The 23,621-nt window shown below is 40.7% G+C and overlaps 1 protein-coding gene across 1 annotated transcript in view; it reads right to left on the bottom strand.

The window, feature by feature from the left end:
* Positions 1-23,621, bottom strand: part of GRIA3 (glutamate ionotropic receptor AMPA type subunit 3) — a 292,117-nt gene that overhangs the window by 23,521 nt on the left and 244,975 nt on the right. The window contains 2 exon segments of the mRNA XM_070464057.1: positions 686-800; positions 1,366-1,613. Coding sequence (XP_070320158.1) covers positions 686-800; positions 1,366-1,613 — 363 coding nt within the window.

The following is a 23,621-nucleotide window of genomic DNA, read 5'->3' as shown; positions in this document are numbered from 1 at the left end:
AGAAGCCAAATCAGGGATTTATACACAGAGAGTATCAGTCAGGCGACGCGCTTGTTTAAATATACTGAATACCTTGGCAAAATCTATATATGTGGTGGCCTATTGAAGAAAGACCCCATTTAACTTGAAACCGAGCTTGTTCTTTGGCTTTCAAGTTGAGTGGGGCCAGCTTAAATAGGCTATCACATATCGAGAACATCTCATCACTCATACACATGATTGAAGAAGCCAACTCTAATCAGGCAACCAACCACTGAGCAACCATCACGCCTGAGGGGGGAAAAAAAAGGCTGTTACCTGACTTTTCAGTAGATAGATTTGATTTCTCACAGCACTCATCTGAGGCAGGTGGGGACAGTCTTAAGGAAAGCCTCAGGCTTGGGAAAGCCTAGGGTGTTGAGACCCGCACACTGGCCTTCTTAAGGCCGGCGGTCTGGCCTGTGAGGGGAGGGGCAGGGTGTGGATGGGGAGCCTCTGTCTGGGAGTTTAAGAAGGGACCCAAGTTAGATCAAAAGTGCGGGCGGTGCCCTGAAGTCTTGCTAGTTCCCAAAGCTGCCAGGCAGGGGAATAACCTGGTCATTCCACTTTCTGTGTGAGTCTTGTGCTCTTTCCTCAGTAAGAAGCTAACAGTCTTGCCGATTACTCGTCACTAAGGGTACCCGGTTGTGGTGACATTGAGGCTGACCTTGGAATCACCTCCCCCGCTGCCGCACTCTCCTTTGTCGTACCACCATTTGTTTTTCAATTTGTCCAAGAGGCCTTGTTCATTCAGTTTTAAAACTGCGAGGTTAACAGCATTTCTTGAAACGATAAAACAATAACTTGTAAGAAAATGCACAAATGCTTAGGAAATCGTTAACGTATAAAAAGGAGCACAAGAGGACAAATTGGCTAAATTTCACAGAACGTGGAGCTATAAAAATGTCTGTACAGCAAATACAGGGTTAAATATTGGAAGGTGGCATATGGAGGATAACATTTGCTCAAAAACTGAAGTGTGCGGGATGGGGAAATTGTCTTTGAGAAAAAAAGTAACAGGAACACCACATCCATGCAATTAACATTCGTCACATATGGCACCATATCTTGGCTTTTACCATTTAAATTGAAAAAGCCGTTGAACTGTAAAATTAAAACAGCAACAAACAGTCAGAGAGGACCACACAGAGAGAGAACATTAAAAAAAATGGATGCATTAAATAGATGAAACCATAATTTACCGTCTTATTTAACTCCATGGAATATTGTAGGTTTTAAACTTTTAAAAGTTACCTCAAAATCCACAAGAAAGAAAACGACAACAAAATGCATCAGGGTAGGTGGAATACTATAACAACACGGATATTGTTATATTATTCCACCCACCTTAATGCTGAGCCTTTAGGGGTTGCCACACCATAGCCTTTGGAATCCAGATTTCCACCAACTTTCATCGTATCACACGGTTTTCTCTGCTCAATGTACTCATTCATGGTTGACTCCAGCAGGAAGGCGAACTTTCCCTTGGACTTCCGCACTCGGGCCACCCCGTCTGCCGTTGTTTTGGTAAACACAGATGGCTCTGCTGATTTCATGTAAGACCACATTTTTTCATAGACAGCAATTTTGGATCTCTGCAACAGAGATAAGAATTCTTAGAGCTACCAGATCTTAAAACTGGAAGGGGCCTCAGTGCAGTGGTTTTCCAAAATGTTTTGATGGCCATCTATGGAAAGAAAACAGGTTAGGCTGCAGCCAGTAAGTACATTCATACATATGTAAACATGGTTCCAGAATAGGTTTTTCCAAAATCACACTCATCTTTGCTATGTGTGCTGCTGTCTGATATTTTCTATTCTGTTTGAATTCACTTAGAAAAATGTTGGTCAGGACCCACTAAATTGATTTTATGGTTCCAATAATGACTTGCAATCTACTTGGAAAAACACTCTCTTAGTCCCATCTTCGTCTCAATTCAGAAATTACCCTACGGTATACTGCTAGGTGATTACCCTCTTACCTGCCTGAAAAAAAGAGGCCATTGGAAGGGAGTGTACAATCATTTTTGTTAGCCTTCTCCAGCATGGGGCACTAATTATTGTAAGAAAGTACTTCCTTATTCTGAGCTGCAATTTGTTTCTTTAAAACTCCCACCCTTGACTACTATCCTCTAGAGCTATGCAAAGCAATTCTGTTCCTTCTTATACACGATGGTCTTTCAGATATTGCAAGGTTGTTATTATGGCCCCTCTTCATCAGTTAAACTCCACCGATATCTAATATTGTTCCCAGAACCCTCACAATTTTGATCTTTCTCCCATTGGATTCTAGCTAGTGATGTTTCTCTTGAATTGGAGTGTCTAGAAATCAAACATGTATGACAAGGACAGAATGAAGAGAAAAACTGCTTCCTGTCATTGAAGCATTATTTTCTATCAACACCATTTGAACTTTAAAAAAATTTATTTAGTCTTTCATCCATCCTTTCAACAAACACTCATTGGGCACCTGCTGTATACAAAGCACTCTACTAGGGGTGTGAAGAATTTGAGAATCCCTCCCTCAACTCAGGTTGAGGTAAACCCCTTCCCTAAACCTTAGTTCTTTCTACCATGCCAAGTTTCCCTCATCTTTAGCTTTTTGAAGTTAATTCCATTAAATTTCATCTTAATTCAGGTGGTCCTTAGAACATGGACTAACTACTTACAGCTCCACATTAAGCATCCTGGAGAATATAAAGGAAGCATGGTCTCAGTGACCCCATGACTTACCATGTTTTCAAGTGTGCTTTTATGGAGTTTTCTGGCCCCTACCTCAGCTTTTTGGATTGCTTATTTAGCTTCTCTTCTCTGGACTTTGGCCAGTTGCACTGTATCTTTCCTGAGGCTTGCTTGGATCTGCTCAAAGAATTCCAAAATGATTTGAACTCCCAGAACTATCACCATGGAATAAAACATTGTGTTTATGGCAATCAGATCTTCATTGAGGCCCTCACTGAGTCACTGAAACTATTCATTGAGATGAAATATGCTTGCTTTGCATAAAGAACAGGAAAAATATTCAATGTGGCTGAAGTGGAATGAACAAAAGGGAGAATGGTAGGAAAAGAGCTTAGAAGGATAATCAGAAGTCAGATCTTGTAGGGCCCTGTGGGTCATGGTAAAAAGTTTGGATTTGTTCTACATGTGATAGGATACTATTGGAGGATTCTGAGGAGGGAAGTGATAAGATCAGATTTAAAATTTTAAAGTAGTACTCTAGCTGCTGTATGGAGACTAGACTATGAAGTGGACCAGAATGGAAGCAAGGAGATCAATTAGAAGGCTTTTCTAATGATCCAGTGGAGGGATAGTTGTGACTTGGACAAGGCCGGGAACAACGGAGGTAGACATGTTTGGGGGAGACAGCAAACAAGCCTTGCTGAGGAACATCTTCACCTGACAGGCCTAGAGACACTTTCAGATTAAATATTTCCAAACTGCACTTAGTCTTCCTTGTACAGCCTGGCTCTCCTAAATTCATCAGCAAACTTCTTAATATCTAAGCTAGAAGGTTTGGTTTCTATTCCTTCTTCAGCCTCTCATTATGCCATGTTTATTCTAACATAGAAATGCCTGTAGGATCTGTCCTTCTGTCTCCTTTTCCTTCTCATTAGCGTTGCCCTGGGGCATGCTCTCCTCAGTTTTTGGTCTAGACTACCTGGCCTCCTAACTGGTCTCCCAAGTCTCATCTTCTCTTCCTTTTATCCTCCAGTGATCCTTCCAAAATGTAAATCTGATCAAGTTACTTCATTCTTTAAAAGTCTCCGATAGTTCCCCAATACCTGAGGCCAAAATCCAAACTCTAATGTATGACATTCGAGAGTTTTTATGATCTTGACTACTCTCCTAGGAGCTGGTCACAATGGACTTCTCACTCTTCGCTGAAATATGCCACACATTTGCATATCTTCTGCCTCTGGTTATGCTCTGGCTTCTGCCTGATTAGCTCTGTTCATCCTACAAGATACAGAGTGAATAGCATGTCTTCTGTGAAATTTTTCTTGACTCTCCTCTGTTCCCACAGAAGTGATTCCTCAGCTGTTTTCCCATTCTAATGATCCAGGGGAGGGATAGTTGTGACTTGGATGAGGCTTGGGCTCATAGGTTTGCTATAGAGCTTTTACTAAATTGCATTAAGGTGAATTGGCTATGGTCTCTCTTCCCCATGTTGCTGGGTAATATTGATGACAAGCCCATGTCTGGTTCATTTTTGTAGCCCTGTTGGAGGCCAGCACAATTTCTGATGCATGGTAGGCATTCAAGATATATTTAATAACTGAACCTTAGGCCTGATCAGGGTGAAAACCAGATTCTTAGTCAAAGATGTCAGAATGTTGGTGAATATGACTAGCAACAGTAATTTTACAGCATTGTAGAACTCTAGAGCTGAAGTTACTCTAAAGATCTTTGGATCTTTCTCAACCAAACCATTCAGGATATATGTTTTATAATCTCTAGTTTGTCATTTGGTTTTTTTGCCCCTTAGCCTGCCTTTGATGTTCACACCAATAACTTTCCCCCTAATAATCGAGACCTTCTAAAATTAAAATCCCATTCATTGACATTTATGCTCATTTCACATCACATTATCCTCATTGGACACATGAAACAATTTCTAAGCACCATAATGGAATATTCTCAATGGCTTTATTTTATTTCACTGGGAATTTCCTATACAACTGCCCAAACACTTTTTAAAAGTAGTAAATAATTCAGATGCACAGAAAGATATAAAAAGTTCTGTAAGAACACCTGTGTACCTGACACAAAACTTAAGAAGTAAAATATTATGAAGTTAGTTGAAATTTGCATATGTATCCCTCCCTAACTGCATAGGCCAAAATTAAACTCTATATTGAATCTTGTCTTTATCATTCTCTTGCATCGCTTTATATTTTTCTCCTTTGTAATGGCTGCATAGTATTTTAATCTATGAATGTGTCATACTTTATTTACCCAATCCCCTATTGAAGGACTCTTAAGCCAGTTCTAGTTTTTTTGCTATTACAGACAACACTGTGGTGGGTATGTATCTTTGTTCACTTACAAAGAGGTATTTTGTATTGGCCCAATCAAATCTGAATAAAAGGGAGAGGGGTTAGAACAATTAGTCTCTTTTATTTTTATTGGAGTATAGTTGCTTTACAATGTTCTGTTAGTTTCTGCTATACTGAAAAATCAATCAGCTACACGTATATACGTATATAGTGGTATAGAGTCTGCCAAGATTCTATAGTCCAAGAGATGCAACAGACATGGGTTCAGTCCCTGGGTGGGGAAGACCCTTTGGAGAAGGAAATGGCAACCCACTCCAGTATTCTTGCCTGGATAATTCCATGGACAGAAGAACCTGGTGGGCTACAGTCCATGGGGTCACAGTCAGACATGACTGAGCAGCTAAGCATGCATGCATACATATATCTCCTATTTTTTGGATTTCTTTCCCATTTAGGTCACCTCAGAGCACTGAGTAGAGTTCCCTGAGCTATACACATAGGTTCTCATTAGTTATCTATTTTATGCATAGTATCAATACTGTATATGTGTCAATCCCAATCTCCTTACACAATTTGCAAATAGGCCATTGCTTCCAAAGATAAATGTTTAAGCCAAGGGCAAAGGGGTCCATGAATTTTGATCTGAGTATACTCTAACTTGGACTCATTTACTTCATCATTTACTCAAGCTCTTTGATTGTTGATATAGGTTAAAAGGTTTATTCTTTATGTAATGAGGCATTTTTAGGGGAATAAATGGCAGTGCTTGAAGTGGGTACTTTAAACATGTGTGGTGTACATGCAATGGATATTAATGAATGCAGTAAATGAAAAGTTAGTGGCAGGAATGACTGGGTCCTGGTTGATGACTTAATTTTGAAGGTTAGAAAGGCGGAGAAGAAATGGCTCATCAGTGAGAAAAATTAAGCTGAAATGTTTATTTTCCTAACATAGTATTTATTTAAGTGACAGTACAACACTGAGAACAAAAAGAAAAAAGAAATCACTAGCTGTTTTTGGTAATCTGTCTTATTTTGGCTGAAATATTGACACCAATAGAAGGGATTGGATCTGAGTTCAATCATCTGGGAGAAATTTTAAAAATGATGGGCCGGATGTATAACAGTAAGTTCATTTTTTTCCTCCAATGTGCCACAATTCATTTTTATAACCACAGAGCACCATTTTGAGCCTAAGAAGGAATAAACAGTGGTTCTGTAAAGAGGCCACAAGAAATTCTCTTAGAACTGCTAGATAATTAGCAAATGAAATCCAAACAGGGAAATACGTGAATGAGGGAGGAGTGGATTAATCCAAAACAGTAGATAAAGTAATGCTATAGAAATCATGGATTCCATAGTCACTGTTCCAGCTGTTTCTGACAGATCATGAAGGTCAGTGATATGGAGACATTTGCTGTTTTGTTGAGGTGAGAATGTAAGGGGACCCCGCGAGGCAGGTGTGTGGAAGTGATTACTGAGGGTGCTCAGTCCACCAAGCAGCCCTTGGCTCTTTGCAATGGTGTTGGTTGCTCCTTGCCTCTGTGCATACAAGTGTCCCTCTTGTAGACTCAGGTGAGTACAAGGTAACTGTATAGTGCAGTGGTTGAGAGTATGGAGTCACACTGCTTGTGTCAGAATTCCATTCACCCAGTGCGCAAATGATTTGATCTCTATGTGTCTCAACTTTCTCATCTGTAAAATGGGATGATTTTTTTAAATGCACACTTCAAAGTTTGTTGGGAGAAATAACATGAGTTAATAACATGCATCTCACTTAGAACAGTGTCCGACACAGAGGAAGTGCTAAAAAAATGACAGTTTTATAGTACAGAAAGCATCATTTGTTTCAGTGGCAGAATTTAATATGACTCAGCCCCATATTTACAGAATCATGACTTCATTTTATAGAGGAAATTATATGCTCAGTATTATTCACATGTTTGGATATCCAAACATTTTCCTGGTAAATGCCCATGGTCTGCCATCAACAAGAATCATTATCATTTGATTTGGATTTTAAAAATTTTGTTGGTGGAGGAAAAATGGGCAAGATGGCAGATTTCCTTTTAAATTTATGTTTTGTGGTTTAGTTGAGGTCCATACATTAAAATTCTTATTAACCAGAACACTACTATTGGGGACACCTGGTGAATGAAATTTTCTGCTTCCCTGAGAGTTAAATTAGAGTATTCACTTGGTCAATAGGACATTCAGTTGGAGTCAGCAGAGTAACAACTCTTAGAGCTGCTGCTGCTGCTGCTAAGTCACTTCAGTTGTGTCCGACTCTGTGCGACCCCATAGACGGCAGCCCACCAGGCTCCCCCGTCCCTGGGATTCTCCAGGCAAGAACACTGGAGTGGGTTGCCACTTCCTTCTCCAATGCATGAAAGTGAAAAGTGAAAGTGAAGTCGCTCAGTCATGCCCGACTCTTCGCGACCCCATGGACTGCAGCCCACCAGGCTCCTCCGTCCATGGGATTTTCCAGGCAAGAGTACTGGAGTGGGGTGCCATCGCCTTCTCTGAACTCTTAGAGAAGAGACCCTAAAAACCGTCTGTTTCAGCCTCTCACCCAGTGTAGCAATGGCTTCTCTGCTCAAATGCCTCTAGCAGGCAGGTACTTCCTAGGTCTCACGAGGCTCAGGAAGTAGTTCACTCCGTGGTGGGACAGTTCACGTTGATAGAAAATTCTTTTTGTTGGGCTGACTTCTCTCATGAGAGCCTCTCTCCCCTCCAGTACTACCTCTGTCTGTTGCTGGACTTGGGCAGTCTCTCCTGTCTGCTTCCATTTCTCTCTTGCATGTAGCAATGGATTTTACTGCTTTGTGACTTAGCAGCTGCGGCAATGGTCATCCCCAGTGTCTAGCATTATGCCTGGCATGTAGGAAACTGTCACTACTTATCTGTGGAATGAATGAATGTTACAATTATAGTTCTACTCACTGGTCCTAATTCTGCCCTTTAAAGTGATACTGAGTAGATATACTCTCTTTTTCTCATGCTGTACAGATTGAAGACTATAACCATTTTGTCACTTTTTAGTTGTCTCTTTTGTAAGCTAAATATTTTAAGGGGCTTCATCTGTTACTTGGATGACGTGAATTCCAGTCATCCCCTTCCCCTTCTGGTCACCATCTCCCAGATATAAATTTTTTAATATTTTTAAGTCCCTCCTAAAATGTGGCCCCCAGAATCGACCACAATAGGCTTGACAGAGTGGGACTAACACAAAGGACAATGAGACCATTTCTCCCTATGGTCTGGACAGGAGCACAATTTTTCACTTTGACAGGATTCAACAAGCATATTTAGTTAGATTGATAGTTGAGAATTAACCGTATTCACAAAACAGACCAATAAATTGAAAACATAATTGTCAATAGAGGCATAATCTGCTAATTCACTTTAAGGTATTAATTTACTGTCAGCTTGCAGGCAAAATATTACATAATTTGTGAAGATAGTCCTGGTGTTTGTGACATGCTCCAAATGTCTACAGTGTGTTCTGAGTGAATAATTTGAGCAGGCAGAGTGAAAGTTAAGGGGAAGATGGTTTTAGGTACTTCATGCCCCATTGTTTCTCAAAGGGGAATAGTCTAGCTTTATGTATTTATTAGGGCTTACCTTGTAGCTCAGTCGGTAAAGAGTCTGCCTGCAATGCAAGAGACCTGGGTTTGATCCCTGACTTGGGAAGATCCCCTGGAGAAGGAAATGGTAACCTACTCCAATGTTCTTGCCTGGAGAATCCCAAGGACAGAGGAGCCTGGCAGGCTACAGTCCATGGGGTTGCAAGAGTCAGGCATGACTTTACTGACTAAACCACCACCATCATGTATTTATTAACTTTCATGGCCACTGTGGCTGTCATGCCTATATTGTCCATTTCCACACTGTATGTATAAGACTTGTACAGATATGTCAAAGAGAAGCTAGACTTGGCTTTGGATTCTCAGCTTGTTTCCCCTGATTTCACTGTCTTCTTTCCTTGTCTGCTCCCTTTGTGGTATCAGTAGTCATGGCCCTCATGGAGGCATTCACTGATTTTACAAGGGCTTCTGTTACCCTTGAGAAAGGGATAATTTGTATTTGAATAGAGGATTCACATCCCAAAAAGGAGAGTGGGTTTCCTGGTATTGTATAAAGTGCCTGCTGGGGCTGGAGAAGACTAGCCCCATGAACAGGACACAAAGAAAGTGGAAAATGGTGAGTTTCCAACAAAAATACCTTCCCTGACTCATTTTTGCCTTCTCTAACTTTATTGTGGGCTATTTATTGCTTAACAATGTCATCAATTTCTTCCCTAGATGATACTGCTAATTAAGAGAATATCATTAAAAACTATAATGTCCTTTATCTTCTGAATTATTTAGGCCCCTCTGAAATTTCTGCTTTAAATAAAGGTTCACATGGCATTATTAGGTGGTACAGATTTTTTAAAAAGGTGGCTCTGAGTCAGTCGGCAGAGCCTAGTTTGTATTATGTGTACTGGCCATGTCAAGAGGGACCACAAAGGGCTTTTAGCCTACCTGCTCATTTCCATCAACCCACCCCAAAGTTAGCAAGCCAGTCTGGGAAAACCTGTGTGCTTACTATGCAAATATAGTTTCCAGACAGATCCCAACCAGAATGCCACCCTGAAGGCCTTCTATTTAGGAATTCGGAGATTGCCACTGGCTCAATAACGTGGCCCAGGTCACACAGTTAATGAGGAGCAAGGCTAAGACCCCACCCAAGTCTGCTGAATTACAGACTTTTCCCCTACAAACCCAGCCTCTTAAGCTCTAACATGGACTATATCTTGTCTGGTGAAAGAGAGCAACTCCAGAAACCTTTCCTATTTCTTCATCTTTTTAGGAAGTCGGGGCAACTTATAAATTTACCACAGTCTCTACCCACTGAGGTACTATATAACCTGGCTACAGGGCCCTGGTGTCCACACTTCACCACATGAAGAGATCATAGTGATTTGGGACAGAAGAGGAATGCCAAAGGCATTTGACACATGTTTTAAAGAAATTAGTAGCTCTGATGAAGTGTATTTGGGAAAAGGAATCATTGAACTTTACACAATTTTCCCCTGAAGCACAGGAAATGCTTTCCGTGTTTATTTGGAGCAAGGCACACAGGAAATGATTTCATTTGTAAAGTATGACTGAAACCCCAATTTAGTTTTCCTTCTTTCCTTCACTTCAGTTCGCACCTTTCTAAACGTTCAGACAGCTTGTCCATTTCCTTTTGGCTCAGACAAGCAGTGGCTGTGTGGTGCCTGTGTTTTGGTGAGAGCAGGGGGCGGAAGGGGCTAGAATACTGGTTTCTGTTTTTTGTCTGTCTCTCGTGTGTCATGATCCTGGCTGAGTTATTTGGGGGGCTGGGTTTTTAGATAACTTTAGCGCAGGCAAGGTCACCTCTCGCCTAGACATTGAGTTTTGCTTACAAATGTCAAGTAGACATTCTAAGTGCCTTTGCCTGATATTTTCACGCTGTGCTCTAAAGTCCAATGGCAGGTTTCCGTCCACCTCAACGAGTATTATTTCAGACGTCTCCTTTCCAAAGGTGCAGGTGAAAACCCAGATCAGTTACTGGTCACCTTCTGAGTGTCCCTCCCTGGCATGCAATGTCAGATTACTATTCTGATTTGTCTTTCTGCTTCTCTAGTCAGGTCAGGCTAAGAATAGTCCAGTGGGTTTGAAAGTAGCATCAGGCTATATGACTTTGAAAGCCAGAGTCAACAAACTCTTGGGGAAAATAATTCTTAGGTCCTATTGCTCTAGTCTCAGGGAATAGAGGAAAGGATACAGTATCTTCTACCCCCCCCCTCCCCCCGTGTCTATCAGCAATGATGTTGCCTCCCAGGAGACATTTGGCAACATCTGAAGACATTTATTTTTAACTGTCACAACTCGAGGAGAGGAGGTGCTGCTATTATGTAGTGGATAGAAGCCTGGGATGCTGTTAAACATCCTGTAATGCACACCTACAACCAGCAACGATCCGTGATCAACCAACAAAGCTCCAAATGTCAGTAGTGCTATGACTGAGAAACCCTGCCTTATGGGTGTTGATGGAGCCAATGTTAAGTGGAAAAAACAATAATAATTAACATTTGATTGAGCCCATCCTTTATTCCAGGCTCTGTTTTAGGTGTTTTACATGTGTCAACCCATATAATACTCATGACAACTCCATGAAATAGATTATATTATTATCCCATTTTCAAAGTGCAGAGATAGAGGCACAGACCAACTAAGAAACCTGCCCAGGGCCATACAGCTAGTAGGGAGAGGAGCTGGGAACTCACTCATGTAGACTCCAGAATCTGTGCTTGCAAACACTACACTGTTCCCAGGTGAGGCAGGTGGTAGTTGTAAACTGTACACTAGGGCTGGGCCAAATTCACATAACTTCTGTTTGAAATAGTATATATTTTAGCATAACTTCAAGGTGCATAGTGTTTCTATTAATACCTCCCTGAAATGTGAGATAGGAGACACAGGATGTCTCGCCCTTAACCTACATGAAGCCACACACACACACACACACACACACACACACACACACACACACACACACACACACACACACACGTACATATATCTGGCGGCACCAAGTCTTAGTTGCAACATGTGGGATCTAGTTCCCTGACCAGGGATTGAACTGGGCCCCCTGCATTGGGAGCATGGAGTCTTAGCCACTGGACTACCAGGGAAGTCCCAGAAACCTCACTTTTTGAAAGACTTCAACAAATTACTTTTTCTCTCTATTTGAACAATGAGAATATATAAATATGGACTACTAGGGCTGTTACTGAGCAAGACTGAATCAGCCTTTATTGTTTCTGATACACTTCATCTTTCACTTCCCCACCTGGGCAGTCCCACCTCTTCCCCATCTACCTTACTGGGTACAAGATGCCCTCTCGCTCCCCTACCTTACTGACAGAAAAGGATTGGAAACATTTTCACTGAGCAGTAAATGATGGAAAACAATCAAAAGTGTGATTCCCATTGCAGGAGAACTTGCATTTCAGCAAAAAGCAAAACGTAGCTCAAACAATGATGACCTAAATGGTGGATATATCAACCGGTTAAGGGATAAGTGTGTGCCTCGTGTGTTGAAAAAATTGACTATGCTAACTGTTGGGTTGGTTGAAAAGTTCATTTGAGTTTTCTGTAAGACTGTATGGATAAACCTGAATGAACTTTTTGGCCAACCCATTACAACCTCTCACCTTTAAGACTGCAGGATCTCTGGGTACAGAGAATGTGTGCCTGCTATACCCCCACACTACTGATTAGAGCAAAGCCTCAAATTCCATGATTCCCAAGCAGTGGATTGACTCTAGGGTTGGGATCACTATTGAACACTCCAGGGTCATTTCCCTCAGACTGATAGAGTTTTGTCAATGAAACTTCATCTTTAGCAATCTACAGACAGCCTATCATCCTTGATCAATTGGATTTCACTTTCCAGCTGTTTTTATTTTCTACCCATAAGTTATTTAAAAGAGAATTTCAATACTCTTGTTATTCTTGAATCAATCAACTGTAATGCAGAGGCCAAAGCTGACAATGCAGAGCCTAGGAAATGAGAGGAACAGATACTCTTCGATTAAGGAGAAAACTCTCTAACACAGCACTGGAAAGCAACTATAGTCCATTAAAAAATTAAAAAACAAAGGCCAAAGACAAAAGAGAGAGAGAGAGAAATCTATCCTGGAATTGCAATATTTTGAGTTTCCACAGTGGCTGTTTCTTCCAGGTCCTTAGAGAGAGAATTATTTTCATACTAAGGGGGAAAAAAGCACTGGAAAAAAGGAAAGAAGTTTGCTCGGGGATATCAAGATGAGTCCAAAATTTCCACTTAGTGTTTTTTGGGAGGTTGATGGGGAGAGTTAATTTCCTAAGAGGTGAGCTGGAAGTAATCTGAAGAGTTTTCTTAAAGCCAGCTCATCTGTTCTCTACCTATAGGTAATACATACCTGGGAAGCTACTGATCACTGTTCCTGTGATTCTGATTTAATTGGCCTTAAGTGGGGCCGACATTGCAAAAACGTCTTCCTAGGTGACTGGACTATTTGATCTGGGTTTAGCACAACCAACCAACCAAGATTCTTCAGTAGAAACAGCTAGCTGCCAGTTATCTGCAGTGAATACTGACAATGAGAAGGCTACCATTTATGGAGCACTTATGTGTACCAGGAACAGTGCTTCACACTTTACATACATTATAGAGAATCCTCCTTAAAATGACCTTGTGAAACAAGGTCCCCATTTTATTGATGATGTAACTGATGCTTATAGAAGTTAATTTACTGGTTCTGGATGATACAGTTGGTAACATTTCTCCAAGCTCATTTGTCCAGCTGTCTAACTGACATCCCCATTTGCCTATCTCATAGGCATCTCCAGCTTCATGGGGTCAAAATGCAGCTCTTGAGTCTTCCCCATCCCCGCTTGCTACTCCTCCAGGGATCTCCATTACAGAAAATGGCACTACTGTCCAATTGTTCCAGTTGTGTAGGCCAAAATCTGCCATCATCCCTGACTTTTCGGTTGCACATTCCACAGCCTGTCAGTGCCATCTTCAAAATATATTCAAAAGCCAACCTCTTCTTACTTCACCTTAGTCCAAGCCAGTCATTTCTCACCTGAAATCTTGCACTCATTTCTTAAGTGGTCTCCCTGTTTCTTAACGTTCACCCTCACCTAGCAGTCTGTAGGATCCTTTTTTGCACATAAATTAGACCATGCTATTCCTCTGCTCCCAGCCCTTGAAATGACTTCCGGTCGAACACAGAATAAAATCCAAAGTCCTTACCAGGGTTTAAAAACCCAGCACAACAGGCTCTGGGTGGTTTTTGCCACCATCATCTTTTCCCACTCTTTCCCTCTCGCACATCACTCCTGCCACCTGGGCCTTTAGCCTCAAACCTACCAAGCACATCCCCATGTCAGGGCTTTTGCTTACACTGTGGCTTCCTGAATGCACTTCTCCCCACCCCACTCTACCTCGTGTTTGGGTGTTCAGGTCCTCACTTCATTCAGGTGTCTGGTCAAATGTCACTTCAACAGAGAGCCCTTCCTCCATCAGTTGAGATGAAATAGCACTCTCAACACTTTGTCTTCTTACCTACTCTTTTTTTTTTCACTTTACTTAACATCAACTGAAACATGTTATTTACATATTTGTTGTTTTGGGTCTCATCCACTGACACGGGTGCATGGACTTTGTTTGGTTTGAGCACTTAGAGCAAGGGCTGTCACATAGACTGAAAAGTGAAAGTGAAAGTCACTCAGTCGTGTCTGACTCTTTGCGACCCCATGGACTATACAGTCCATGGAATTCTCCAGGCCAGAATACTGGAGTGGGTAGCCTTTCCTTTCTCCAGGGGATCTTCCCAACCAGGGATCAAACCCAGGTCTCCTGCATTGCAGGCAGATTCTTTACCAGCTGAGCTACAGGAAGCCTGTCACATAGACTATACTTAACAAATATTAACTGAATGAATAAATTATCTGAAAAATATTAACTGGAGTAGCTGAGATTTAAACCCACATCATTTAACCCCGAAGTCTATATTCTTAATCACACTGCCATCATTGGTCTCCCCCCACCCCCGATCCCCTTTCACAGCTTAGAGAAGAAAAATGGTAACTTGGAGGTTGCATAGGGACTTCTCTGGTGGCTCAGACGGTAAAGAGTCTGCCTATAATGCAGGAGACCTGGGTTCAATCCCTGGTTCAGGAAGATCTCCTAGAGAAGGAAATGGCAACCCATTCCAGTATTTTTGCCTGGAAAATCCTATGGATGGAGGAGCCTGGTAGGCTACAGTCCATGGGTTGCAAAGAGTCGGACATGACTGAACGACTTCACTTTCATTTTCTAGATGCAAAGTAGCAGAACTAGTACTCACATCTAGGTGAGTTGGCTTCCAAAGACTGTGCTTTTTCTACGACTCCATACTGCCTCCCAGTGGAGAAATGGCTAAGTGAATTAACCAAAAGACCAGTGAATTGATTGAAGTTTTCTTCTTTGACCTGTCATTTGAATCTTCTTTGGTTCAACTCTGAGGCCTGTGCAGTATGCTATGAGGTAAAAAGGCATCCATATAATACTCCTCTAGCCTGTCACAAGGCCCTAAATCCTAACACTAGAGAACATGTCTTGTTTGACTTGCACAAAATACTTAAATTTCTCTAAGACTCTAAAAATGATCTCTGAAATGGGGATAGAATATTAAATGAAGATTTATATAAAACACTCAGGAAAGTTTCTGGCATGTAGTAAATCCTCAATAAATTAGATTACACTCTCATGGCAAATGGAAGGGTCACATGACCCATTCATTATCACCACCTTTGTATGACTTGGTTTGTTAGAGAATTTGTGCCAGAGGAATACTGGAGGGAAGCAGAATCAAGATAGTTCTTGGGCAGCAGAAGGTGCGATGAATTGAGAGAGTAGCATTGATGTATATATATTGCTGCTGCTAAGTCGCTTCAGTCGTGTCCGACTCTGTGCGACCCCATAGACGGCAGCCCACCAGGCTCTGCTGTCCCTGGGATTCTCCAGACAAGAACACTGGAGTGGGTTGTCATTTCCTTCTCCAATGCATGAAAGTGAAAAGTGAAAGTGAAGTCGCTCAGTCGTGTCTGACTCTTCGCGACCCTGTGGACTGCAGCCTACCAGGTTCCTCTGTCCATGGGATTTTCCAGGCAAGAGTAGGGTGCCATTGCCTTCTGCAGTATATACACTACCATGTGTGAAATAGTTAGCTGGTGACAAGCTACTGTGTAACACAGGGAGCCCAGCCTGATGCTCTGTGATGACCTAGCGGGGAGAGATGGGAGTGTCGGAAGGAGGCTTCGAGAGGGAGGAGATACATGTGTATTTATAGCTGATTCAGGTTGTTACACAGCAGAAACCACCACCACAAAGCAATTATGCTCCAATGAAAACAGTAACATAAGTACAGTTTTAAAAATATAATTCTTGGGGAGGGAAGGCCAGATAAGGTGCCACCCTGATAAGTCAGGGGGCAGATGAGGGCATGGGCATAGGTGGATGGGCAGAAGGATAGTGCCAGGTTATGTGCTGTCAAGTGGGACTGAGACACAGACTAGAATCAAAGCTAATTCACTTGGTACTTAGCAGAGAATACCTTTTAAGGTCAAATGGGGCTAGTTAAATGTTCAGTTTCAATATAATCATGTTTCATCTTCTATGGCTGTCAATTTTGAACAGTTGAGTTTAAGATTTAAGTCTTTTCCTTCTCACTATGTAAGGAGTATCCTGGTAAGTATTATTTCTAAAGGTGCTGTGCTGATTAAAAAATGTGGCTGGCTGGAGTTTTGTCTGGCAAACACATTGACTGTGAAAACTGCAGGAAAATTGATTTTCTGGCATTTGCATGTCTTGGCACAAACTGTGATATGGAAAGTCAAGTTATAGAAACTTCTGGTAAGTGTGGTATGTGGAGGTGACTTCATGAAATGATTCAGTTTCACTAATCTTCACGCTGGGGACCAAGGTAATGATTCCCATATGCAAAATGACAGATAAAACTACTAATTTACTGTTCCCAATTTAGAGAAGTAGTCAGATAGACACTTAATTTGATACCCACACTCAAATACAAATCAACAGACTACTTTACACTCACATTCTTCATGTTCAGGCCTTCCCTGATCCCAAGCTGTCTTTATTCTGCTTGAGCACGGTGGAGAAACCACCTAGTCACCATTTGTTCTGCAAGAGGCTTGCTTGTTCACAGTGAAATTTTCAGGGATGTACTTTCTTTTGGTGCATAGAGCAGTGGTAAACAGCATAGGTTCTGAAGTTATAAATACCCAGCTTTGGTACTTATTAGCTCTATGACTTTCTGCAAAGAATTAAACCTCATCAAGCCTCAGTTTCATCATCTAATAAATGAGGATGGTAATCGGACCCACCTCATAGTGTTTGAACAAACTCCAGGAGATAGTAGAGGATAGAGGAGCCTGGTTCACTGCAGTCCGTGGGGTCGCCAGAAGTCGGCCACGACCGAGCAACAACAGTGTTCTCACAATGATGAAATGAGAGCGTGCTTATAGTGCATTTAGCATAGCTCTTGACAACATAGTGAGCACTGAGTTAAGAAACCTAGTCAAGGGAGAGAGGTGGGAGGGGGGTTCAGGATGGGGAACACATGTAAATCCATGGCTGATTCAAGTCAATGTATGGCAAAAACCACTACAATATTGTAAAGTAATTAGCCTCCAACTAATAAAAAATAAATGGGAAAAAAATAGGCAGAACCCACAACAGATTCAGAGGTTCTCTGCCAGAAGCCTACCATGGGCCAGCCTTGACGACACACCCTACTCTGTAATGTGTGGGGCCTGTGTAACTCTTCCTTGCTCACTTCTGTATCCCTCTTTGACTTCTAAGTTTTCATTTCCTCTATCTGATTGCTATAGAATATCTCAATTTTTATGTACTGTAGACCATTGCAGACTCAACCTGTACAAATTGATTAAATTATTTGTTACTCTTCTTGTCTTCCAGAAACAAAATCAACATTCTTGACTTTGCTCTTATACCCCTGTAATCAGTATTTTACCATGTCTAATAAAATTAGGCATTATAAATAACTCCATATCTACCTCTTCCCACCCTTCCTGCCATGTCCCTCCCTACTCCAGGTCATCTTTACCACCTCCTGGGATTACTTAACTACTTCCACCTAATGTTTCTGCCTCCAGTGTTTGTTTTTTTTCCCCCCTTTTATTATCTTTTTTGAGATATAAATCACACAGCAGAAAATCTACTCATATAAAATATATGATTCAGTGGTTTTTAGTATCTTCCATAGTATTGCAACCATCAACATAATCTAAGTTAGAACATTTGTAGTTTTTGTGGCAAAAAGTAGAGGGCCCCCCCCCAAAAGAAACCTAGTCAAGTTGGAAACTTAGTTAAGTTTCTCCCCCATTCAGTAGCTGTATACAGGCACTGTGGAAGACTGCTGGAGGGGATGAAGATTCTAGAAGACATGGTCCTTATGCTCAAGAAGCTGAGGGAATGAACGGGTAGAACTCTGTCCCATAGCACTTTCTAAAATATTCTATGTGCCATCCAACATGGTAGCTTCTAGCCACACTTGTCTATTGAACACTTAGAATGTCGCTAGTGCCACCAAGCAACAGAATGCTAAATTTAATTTTAATTACTTTAAATAGTCACATGTGGGTGGTGGATACCATGTTGGAAAGTGCAGATCTACAGCTTATTTAAAGAAGGCAGAGAAGTACCAAAAGGTAGGGAAATGAGACCAAGAACTATTTTGTCTGCTTCATAATATTTTTCTTACTTTATCTGGTGATTGAAGTGATGGCTGAATTAAATGGAAGTCCCGCCTGATCCAGTGGGAGGGGTTGGCTATAGCCTAGGTCGAGGGGCAGGAATAACTCCTGCCATACTCAGGGCTAATCTGTAGCTCTGGGATAGTTTACCCAGCCTGGGTTTATGGAAGGCCTCTCTAGAAAAAAAAGGTAAGTTGTATTGCTCATGTGGGCAAAAATCCCTTGAGCGCACATAGGAACTTTTTCCTTTAAATTTATATTATTTGTGCAAAATTGAAAATAAATGAACTCCTGGGTCTAGGTATGCCATGAAAGAACATTCTCATTATTGATGTCTGAGAACCATACTTTTCTTCAAAAGAGCAGATCATTATACAAGGAAATATTTGTGCAAAAAAAGAGAGTATGCTCCTTAAATTTCCACCCAGTTTGATTTTTCTCTTTCTGGTTCTGTGAGTTGCTACAGTAAGTTGTTCAGAACTCCCCCACCCTCTGATTCCCCTTTCTAAGGAAAGAATTCCAACAGCATTGAGCCTGCAGGTGATATTCACAATTTCCCTTGGTTTTTGAAAAATAGTACTTCGCTGTATCAACTCTGGTAGATGGTTTGAAGGATTGAATATAATCAAAACTGAAAGAGGCAGAATCTCCAGACATGCTTTCCTCTAAAAATTCCAAATAACTTTGTCAAGTACTCATTCCAAATGCCTTTGCCTAGCATTTTCAAACTCTATTATAGTTACATTAAGGTCACAGATATAAATTTGCCTTTTCTGAGTCACCAAAGGAAAGATGGGACTGGCATTTGGCACAGAGTTAAGACTGGGGGAATTAGGTTGAAAGTTAAAGTTATTCAGCTTGGTTACTGTAATACAGTGACCAGTGGCTTGAACCAAGGTATACGAAAAGCCCCACACTGAAACCAATGCTGCCAAATTGCCTATTTGTAAATCAAACTCCATTAGAAACTTTTTTTTTCATTAGAAACTTTTTAAAAAAGGAAACAGAATAATGAGTTGCAGCAACATTAGAAACTTTTTTTTTCATTAGAAACTTTTTAAAAAAGGAAACAGAATGAGTTGCAGCAACATTAGAAACTTTTTTTTTCATTAGAAACTTTTTAAAAAAGGAAACAGAATAATGAGTTGCAGCAACATTAGAAACTTTTTTTTTCATTAGAAACTTTTTAAAAAAGGAAACAGAATAATGAGTTGCAGCAATGCTGTTTTAAATCATCTATAAAACTAGGCTAAAATGTAGTTGTTGTATTTACTGTGTATTTACTGTGACTACTGAACAGAAACAAAACCAAAATAAGAAAACTCTTTGACCTTAAACAATTATTTAATTTGACTTGAATTTCTGATAGACTTGAACTCCTGTTCAGTAAAAATCAACCATCAAACTGCAGAAAGCAGCCATGTTTAATCCTAAAGGATTTAGAAGAGTAAAGGGAAATGGAAAACCTAGTTTGTATTTCTGAATTTCATATATTTTCTGGAACCTGTGAAATCTGTGGTCTGTGGGATAATTTATGAGCAGTTTTTAGTTTGAAATGCTTTTCTCTAAAGTCCCCATTTCTGTGCCAGGACCTTATTACCAAAGAAATAATGTAACTTAAAAACAGCCCTTCTGTATCTCAAGCAAAACTATTATTATTTGTTGCTGTTTCAGAAAAGTCAATAGGCCAATATTTTTGAAGTCATGTATTTTCCTTAAAAAATGAAAACACAAATTCAAAAAGATATATGCACACCAGATGTTCATAGCAGCACTATTTACAACAGCCAAGATGTGGAAGCAACCTAAATGTCCATAGACAGATGAATGGATAAGGAATATATTTATATACACACACAATGGAGTATTATTCAACCTTAAGAAAGAATGAACTGCTGCCATTTGCAGCAATGTGGATGGATCTAGAGAGTATTATGCTTAGTGAAATAAGTCAGATAGAGAAAGACAAATACTGTATGATATCACTTTTATGTGGAATCTAAAAAATAATACAAATGAATGCGTATGTAAAACAGAAAGATTCACAGATATAGAAAGCAAGCTAGTGTTTATCAGTGATGAGAGGGAAGGGTGGACGGGCAAGATGAAGATATAGGATTAAGAGACACAAAAGATAAGCAACAAGGGTATATTGTACAGCACTGGACTCATAGCCATTATCTTGTAGTAACTTTTAGTTGAGTATAATCTGTAAAAATACTGAGTCATTGTGCTGCACATCTGAAACTAACATAATATTGTAAATTAACTACAATTTTAAAAAATGAAAAATATTTTCAGATTAAAAAATATTATACTCCTGTAATACTCTCCAGCTTGCCTTTCTTGAGTGTGTGGCTGTGGGGATGTGGGATCTTAGTTCCCACATGTAAGGATCGAACCTACACTTGGAGTCTTAACCACTGGACTACCAGGGAAGTTCATTCCAGTTTGCCTTCTATTCCAACTCTGATCCACCAGTAGCTGACCTGTGTCTGCTTGACTGCTTACAGCCCATTACCTCCCTCACCTCCATCCTCACCAGGGTGCCACAAACAGCAGTTAACAAATTAAGAATGCTTATGCAGATCTGTATGTTTTCCAGAGCTCCTTGGTAGTCTGTGGCTGAGAGTTATCTGGTTTTCTTCTTCATAATTAAAAGGCTTTTTTTTCTATTAACCCAAGATTTTAAAAGTCATTTGCAAACTTTAATTTCCATCAGAAGGACTTTTCTGAGTCCTACATATAAAGATGGGAATATTTCATTGAGAGCCCGCCTAGACTGTCATCTCTCTTTAAGGCATGCTTTTTTTTACCTTCTGCCTTGAAATTGCTTGTTGGTGTGGTAGACAAAGTAGATTTCCTCCCCCTTCTCCACCTGATGGCAATCTGCATTTCTACTGATTTCTATCCAGGTCATTCATTATCCACTCACAGAAAAGTATGTTATTAATGAGAAGCAGGTAGGAGTCATGCTGTCCTCCCCAGGTTTCAATGAATCTTTAAGATGGTACAATCAAACAGATATGCAAAGTAGGCCATTAATGCAACATTAAGATTACAAATTTAAATACAAAATCAGGGAATGCAGAACTTTTAAAGTTTCTCATCATTTCTGTTTTGGTGACATGGGACATGCTGAATATATAGTACAGTGTTAGGAAGACATGGACTCACAGTATTGAAAAATGACGGATGTAGGTAAGGGAGACTCAAAGATTAAGTACCAGATTTCTGGAATGCTATAACCATTCCTATATAGATTGGCTAAATCTCAATAAGTAAGTTTTCCAACACCTATGAACTTTCCTTTCCCTGGTTTGTGTTGCTTTGCCTACCTAAAAGCATGCCTTCCATCATGTAACAGATAAATTCCCAGAAAAAGCTGTGCCATGAATTAGATTCATTTCTGAAAATCAAATTTTATTTCTCTACCAATGCATGGGCCGCTTTATGTTTATTTCTGAAAGCCCTCCTCTTAGGTTTCTCTGACAAGCAGTTAATGATCTGTAAACACCAAAATGCACTAGGGGGATCTCTGTTTTCCAGGGAAGAATATGTTTCTGATGTGAGTAATTACTATTTATTGCTTTTACCAGTTGTGAATTTTCTGCTATATGGATTACTTAAGGGTAGGGTCCAACTGTGTTGTGAAGCCAAACATTTTGGAATAAAAGAGAAGTCTTAAAGACAACAAATGGTATTAACTAGTCCTTGTTAATCTCTGTACTGGCAGAAGGGCAAGCCCAATAATTGCCTAGAAAGACAAAAAAGCCAGTACAAAGTGATTCAAGGTGGGAGGTCCTGAAATAATGCATAATATGCTGCATCTCATAAGTGCCACTGGAAGAGGTATCCACGGCAACAGCAAGGGTCCTAGTGGAACAGAATGGAAAAGATCATACACTAGCCTTACCAAAACTTATCTGGTCTCAATAAAAGAGAGAAAAATTAGTCTTCAGCAAGCAAGGAGGATACAGTTCTCTTTCCTAGACTAATCAAGACCCATACTTCTCTTTGGGAGATGATGGCACCCCAAAGGAAGTTAGAAAGAAGAAATGGTTCCTCTTAAGTATTGGGTTGACCAAAAAAGCTTGTTCAGGTTTTTCCATAAGATCTTACAGAAAAACCCAAATATTTGTTAGCACTGCAAATAATTTGTGGTTGGAAAACTCTTCAGTTGCCCACAGAAGCTTAACCCTCTATGAGTCGTATCAATGCACACAGCTTGCACTGATTAGAAAATTGATCGACTGCCCCCCTAGCCGATGGTGGGCAGGAAGGCTGGGCAATCTGGCTTCTGGGCTAGAAAGGATTTCTCTCCTGCTTGGGAATCAGAATGGTCCTACTACCAGCCTGGTGCACCACACTTCTGTTTACCTAATAGCCATAGCATATAAAAATGGCAGTGGCACTGTAGAATTCATAAAGGAAGTGGGAGAAAAGATAGCCATCTCACTTCTCTCTTTAAGGCCAAAGAGCCAGCACTTCAGTCTGGTTATAAAAACTTACTGTACCCATTCTTTTCTAGAAAGATAAGCTCTCATCAACCCTCCTTGGTAGGGTTACTCATAGGAGGTGTCACCCTGCCATACGGATACTTGGGGCTAGCCCCTCAATGAGTCTCCTACGTGTGGAAGGTTGAACCCTGGTCTCCCTAATGTCTCTGTAAGAAACAGTGCAATCGCACTGGTTGCCCAGTGCCCAGCACCAGCAGGTAAAATGGGGAAAGAGAACGGGATAAGGAAAAGGGAGGGGTACATTAGAAAAGTGCTCCCTGTTGAAGGGCAGGAATTTCCCAACTCATGGTTTGGCTTTTCCCTCTGAAGCAGTTTTAAAATACATTCCTCTTCCTGATAGCATGTATGGTCCTCATTTTAAGCCCTTCCTGGTGACCGGGTTCAGGTCTACCCAGCTAAGGTCCTCAAAGTTGGGAGCTTTGAGGCATGAGGTTACCTGAAGCATCCACAAAGCAGTAACACAATAGTGCTGCCTCATAATAAAAGGCATGGAAAAGGACCAAAAGGGAGGGAGGTGAGGAGGAATGTGATAATAGGAGAGAGCTTTGGCTAATGGTCAAGAGCTCAAATTTCATGTCGCAGTTTCTCATTCTGCCCCTTCTCACTTTATTTTTTTTTATTTTTTAAATTTTTTCCATTTATTTTTATTCTTTGGAGGCTAATTACTTTACAGTATTGTAGTGGTTTTTGCCATACATTGACATGAATCAGCCATGGATTTACATGTGTTCCCCATCCCGAT

The sequence above is a fragment of the Odocoileus virginianus genome, unplaced genomic scaffold, assembly GCF_023699985.2.
Source record: "Odocoileus virginianus isolate 20LAN1187 ecotype Illinois unplaced genomic scaffold, Ovbor_1.2 Unplaced_Contig_12, whole genome shotgun sequence".
NCBI lineage: Eukaryota > Metazoa > Chordata > Mammalia > Artiodactyla > Cervidae > Odocoileus > Odocoileus virginianus.
Note: the sequence above shows the minus strand (reverse complement) of the source record. Positions and strands in the feature narration are given on the sequence as shown.